The following is a 6,000-nucleotide window of genomic DNA, read 5'->3' as shown; positions in this document are numbered from 1 at the left end:
CCTCTCTTTCCAGTCAGACCTGCTTAGTGCTTGGATGGGAAATTTAGAAGTAGATCTCAAGAGGTTGCCCCAACTGAATGCAACCCCTACGGTTATTTTGAGTTTTACTCCAGCCAGCATGACCAAGGACAAAAGTGAAAATGATAACTCATAACTTTTGGAGGCATGAGTGAATATGCTCCCCACAATCTAGACAAGTCACAGTTTTCACAGACCAGGAGAAAGGAAGATTAGTCCAAAGGAATCTTTATTTTAGGCACTGAGTGGTTTTCTAACACACCCCTCTTTTCCATCTTGGTTTTAAAAAGAAAAGTTGACACTTAGAATCCCACACACAATCTGCTGTGTAAGATTTTGTATCTGAGATTATGAACTTGGTGTGTCTGGGCACCAGGGCATCTACAGGTCATTTCCTTGAAGTCCACAGTTTCTTGTTCTACTGAATTTTATTGTTCCCGTTCTCTTTTTAGATGCTTGTTTCATAAAGCGGATTTTAAACAGGGGAGCTATCTTAAGTGCAAAGCAAAATGCCAATCTTCAGAGGGAGTTATCTGTCCAAGAACAACTGAAGGGCAGCTATTCATTGCTTCATCTTTGACTTTTTCTAAAAGGTTGAACTTGCAAATATATAGTTAGTTCTCCAGGAGGAATGCAAACATCAGAAGCGTTGCAGATCACCTCTGCAGAGTCCTATCTTTTCAGCTCTATATGTCTGTGAAGATTCTTAGCCATCCAGATCATAGTTGACGTTTCACTTTTTATCCAAGAAGCTTCTTCAGCTCTGAAGAAACTTCATATTTCTCCAATCTACGACACAATCCTTTCAACAGATCCAAGAAGGCTCCACACCAATTTCCACCACTCAGGTGACCCTGATGACTCAGATAAACCTCCAGGTGACCTTAACAATCCGCTAAAAGAATGTAGATGTCCAGATGTCTGCAAGGAGTATAAATCCTTCCATTCCCCACCATCCAGTCAGAGCTGAAGAAGCTTCTTGGATCTCTCTAGGCATTCCAGCCGTCGTCCGTTGCTCTTCCAGGTTCCAGCATGCACATGTGAGCCGGCCAGCATAGGAGTGCCAGAAACTGGAAGAGCAGCTCCCTGACATGCATACACACACCCCCAGAACCTGAGCTTTCAGTTTTTGGTATGCACATGTGCGCCAGTCAGTTGGTCTTCACGTGCGCATGTATGACAGAAACCGGAAGCTCAGCTCTTTAGAACTGCTCTTCCAGTTTCCGGCATTCTTGCCCGTGCCGCCAGGCAGCTGCTCTTCCAGTTTCTGGTGCTCGCGCATGTGTGCGTGCTCCCATTTCAGCATAAAAGGTTCACCAACACTATTACAGACAGAAGCCTGGAGAAGATTGGGCTGTTTTAATGAGCAACAGTAAGATGTTGGGCTCCTGAACATCCCACAGCCCTTCTTCCAAATCATTTGCAAAGCATGCTGGCTGGGTCATAAAGCTCAGCTTCTCTCCTATTAAAAATGACAATTCGATAGCAGGTTTTGGGCATTGCACCCAGGAGATATATAGGATTTCAGCTTGTGAACATCTGTCCTACATGAGACAAGAGCGGGGTGGGGGAACCCTTCTTGTGATTCATTGGAAAACGTCCCATATATTCCATGAAATATGGAACCTGGTATCCGAAAACTCATGCAGCAGAAATTGGAAGGAACTTCCCATCTGACTGTCTCAAGAAGATTAATGGCTCCAGAACTGGCCTCGCTATCTCTTTCGTCTCTAAATGGAAACAGCAATCTAATTTTGCAGAAGTCTCCCTCCCAGCAGCTCTTTCATCTTAAATCCCAGAGTACGGACTTCTTCCCTCCCTTCCCTCTGCCTTCAGCTTTTTCTGAACCGATCGATTCATAAATCCAACCAACCACCTGTGAACAGTTAGGTGAAGGAGGAGGAGGAGGAGGAGGAGAAGGAGGAGGAGGAGGAGGAGGAGGAGGAGGAGGAGGAGTAGGAGGAGGAGGAGGAGGAGGAGGAGAAGAAGAAGAAGAAGAAGAAGAAGAAGAAGAAGAAGAAGAAGAAGAAGAAGAAGAAGGAGAAGAAATCCATTGTCCAGTCAGCCGAGCCAAACTATAGCCACGTACCATTATTTTTCCAGATGGCCCGTGTACAAAAGGCCCATAATTGATATCTGTTCTGCCAAGGGAAAGCCGGAGATTTAACTTCTGAAGATCAAAAGCTGTTTTCAGACCTAGGCAAGACTGCTTCTGGAAAATCCATCAGCATTATTTTTAGAGCAAGGCTTAGACAGGGTAGTGGGTGAGCAAGCGACTGGAGGCTGTGCCAAGACCGTGAAGAGACAGACGGGCTTTGAAAACGGGAATCTGTGCTAGTCTTCAAAGTGGAGCAGAGCTGCTGGCTGGCTCCCGCGAGCACTTCCAGTCCCGTTTGTGAGAATTACCCTCTCTGGAACAGTGGCCAGCCAAGTCATCTCCTTTAATAAACTTTAGAGAGTCCACTGGAACATCTCGGGGATTGAGAACATTCTCCCTAGCAGCCTATAAAATAATAGAAGAAGCTGATAATATAACTGCAGGCGTCCCTCATTAGGGACAGGCCATGCTGCCTGTAGAAGCAAGAGCCATATGTTCTCAAAAAGCCATTGCTGGGACTATTATAACTTTTCTGAAGAAATAAAGTTGTAATTCTACAACTCTAAATTTCACATGCTAGGGTTTAGGTTTAGAACAGTGGTGGGTTTCAAAAATTGTTCGAACCTACTCTGTGGCCGTGGCCTCCTTTGTGGGAGTGGCTTGCCGCCCATGTGACCAGATGGGAGTGGCTTGCCGCCCATGTGACCGGATATGAAGATGCCGACGACACTTGTCAGAACCACCTCAAATTACCTCACACACAGCACTGGCATGCATAAGAATATGATGTAAACTTGTTTTTTAAAAGGCATCTTTGGTTTGCCTTAAAACAACTTCAACACGCGCAATGTTCTGATCGCACCACAAACGCAGAAGTCATCCTTACCTTTCACAGAGGCACTGAGTTTTATCAATATGAGCATGATAGTGTAGAATAATCATATCCAAGGACCAGTGGTGGGTTTCAAAAAATTTTTGAACCTCTTCTGTAGGTGTGGCCTGCTTTCCGGGTCCACTGGTGGAACCTCTTCTAACTGGTTTGGTAGATTTGACGAACCGGTTCTACCGAATAGGTGCGAACTGGTAGGAACCCACCTCTGAACCCACCACTGGGTGGGGAGGAGGTCAGAAGCTGTCAAAAAAGAACACTTCTTCATATAGATACAAGTAGTACTCAACTTGCACTCTTTTGAGGTCGAAATGGACCTCTCCAGAGCTACTTAGAACATGGTTTTGAAGTTACGATGGCCACCTCCCATCATGTGATTACATTTTTTGTCCTCTTGACTTGACAATCTGTCTGCATTTGCACAGCCCTGTGGTCACATGACTGCAATTTTTGTCATTTCTTGCTAGAAACCAGCATTTACTTCCCAGTTCCAGCAAAATAATAATAATAATAATGCACCTGTTAGGTATAATGGATTCTTTTAATGATTAATTAACCACCAAAAAAAGGTCATAAAATTGATCATGATCCTGTGGTGACTCGCTTAACAACCAACATGACTTACAACTGTAATTCCAGTCTCAATGACGGTTGTAAGTTGGTGACTATTTTCAGCTTCCTAGGTTTAAAAATCAGTATAATTTGAGGGTCATTCAGTAAAATGATACCATGCTTGTGCTACGGAGGATCAACCTGAAAACAAGAGGGGAAATAGTTTGCCATTGCGAAAGGAACACCAAATGAAAAAACCCTAAATGTGTGGTTTTATTATATTTAAGTTTCTATTCTCTATGAAGCTTAAATATGTCTATCACATAGTTAACAATCATTGTCATTTTACATGTATAATACACAATACAGGACTGGGGGGAGGGGGGGAAGCACGGCACAAGGGAATGCAATAAAAGTTACATTTCCTCCACCTAAGTAAGTGATTCTTCTGTACCATTTTAAGAAGCTTTGAACCAAGAGAGTCTTTTAAGCTGCTGCACATCAGGAGCTCTTTTAAAAAAACAAAACATATGCTTTACATTAAAGATTCAAAACACAACAGACACCGATTTAATACTTTTTAAAGATTTGTTGCAAGATTAAAAATACACTAATAATTTTAATGTCCTGTTTCAAATTAATAAATATAATATAAAAATATACAGCACTTCATGAGAGGATGGGTGGGCTGAATTTTTAAGAGAAAGTTAAATTTCACTTTCAAATGTATGCAGGTATGTTTTTAAAGAAAGGATTTCTGAGTAGCTTTGACTGGTCTTCCGATAGAAATCTAAGCCGGTAAGTTGTTCGATATCCCGTATTCTCGCTGTGTGCATTTTCAAAAGCTCTTCGACCCACCGGGATTCATCTTCAGAAGAATTCTGGAAGGGAGAAAATAAGAAATAATAATAACAATAACAACAACAATAATGATCTTAACAGCTTAACGACTATGGATGAAGCATGTAACAGTGATACCCATTGTCATTGAGGCACTTGGCACCACGTCCAGGAATTTTACAAGATACATCAACAAATTGCAGCTTCCTGCAATAACACCAGCGGAACTGCAAAAAACTGCACTCCTCGGAACATCTTATATTTTAAGAAGGTACTTGGTTGATACCTAGGATGCTGGCAGCAAACTGTATCAACCATTAGCACCAGTCACTGGTATTTGTGATGCATTTTTGAATGTTCAGTTGGCTGAGTTTCATGTTTAATGAATAAAGTATATATAATATTCTTAACAGACACAATAAACAGCAATAGTATGTTTAAATCAAGGGTGGGCTGCTACGGGTTCACCCAGGTTCGGAAGAACCCATACCTAACTGTTGTGACTCAGCAGTTATGCTGAGAGCTTTTTCAGGATACAAAATTCAGTGTGGTGATTCAGCAGTTCTGCTGAGAGCTTTTACAGGATACAAAATTCAGTATGTAGCTGGGGCTTGTGGGAGGAGGTTTGGAGGTAAAAGGACAGATGCTGCCACGCCCCAGTTGCTGGAGTCAACATACGTTCCTTCGTGTGTTCCGTGTTTGGTAAAAGATTGTTTGATTACTAATCGTGATTTATGCCTGTTACACTTGGACAAGTGCTTTGGTGTTTCATGTAAACTGTTCCGTGAAGACTTTGGAAGAAGTGCATATTGCTTGTAAGCGTTTGTTTTGAATTCTTATCAGAGATTTATGTTTATGTTATTTTCTGGGCTTGAAGCCAGTTTGAACTGAAAACTGATAAAGAAAAGTTCTTTTAAGTTATTTGCCTGCGTTTGTTAACGAGCCATCAAGGGGGTGGTGGTGGTGGTCAGAACACCTAATGTTATGGCCAGTTCAGAGAATGTCCAAATCCCTTCCCTGGCTGGCCCCACCCAACCCCACTCATCCCTCCCCTCCCAGGAGTCTCCACGCAGCCCGTTTTGGATGCGAGATAAGTGCAGGGCCTGTGCGGAGACTCCGGGTTGGGGAAAGATGGGCTTCTTAGAAGTTCTGGAAGTCCGGAAACGCCTCCAGAGCCTGGGGAAGGTGAAAATGCCCCCCGTCCCCCGCTGTGGTGCAGGAGGCCGACTAGGCCATGCCCAACATGCCCACGCCCACTCAACAACCAGATAGAGGACCCATTGCTGAAATCCCACTCCTGGCTGGCCCTGCCCACCCAGCCCCTCCCCTCCCAGGAGCCTCCGAGTGGTCTGTTTTGGAAGCGAGGTAAGGGCAGGGCCTGCACGGAGGCTCAAAGAAGGAAAAATGGGTCTCCCAGAAATTTTGGACCGGAAACAGGGTAGTTTCCAGTCTCCAGAGGGCCTCCAGAGTAGGCAGTTTTCACCCTCCCAGAAACTTGAGGAAAGCCTCCAGAGCCTGGGGAAGGTGAAAATGCCCCCCGCCCCCCGTGGTGCTAATTAAATTTTAAAAAATTAAAGTGATAACCCCCAAACGGTATAAACTA

The 6,000-nt window shown here is 43.8% G+C and overlaps 1 protein-coding gene across 1 annotated transcript in view; it reads right to left on the bottom strand.

Moving 5' to 3' along the window:
- Positions 1-3,812: 3,812 nt before the first annotated feature.
- Positions 3,813-6,000, bottom strand: part of ENPP2 (ectonucleotide pyrophosphatase/phosphodiesterase 2) — a 69,253-nt gene continuing 67,065 nt past the window's right edge. The window contains exon 27 of the mRNA XM_087706743.1: positions 3,813-4,438. Within this exon, the coding sequence (XP_087562869.1) occupies positions 4,265-4,438 (174 nt within the window). The 3' untranslated portion in view covers positions 3,813-4,264. The remainder of the gene's footprint in view (positions 4,439-6,000) is intronic.

This window comes from Thamnophis sirtalis, unplaced genomic scaffold, assembly GCF_051295495.1.
Source record: "Thamnophis sirtalis isolate CommonGarterSnake01/CBP01778 unplaced genomic scaffold, rThaSir2_p1.2 scaffold_2, whole genome shotgun sequence".
Lineage (NCBI taxonomy): Eukaryota > Metazoa > Chordata > Lepidosauria > Squamata > Natricidae > Thamnophis > Thamnophis sirtalis.
This window is presented reverse-complemented; position numbering and strand designations above follow the sequence as displayed.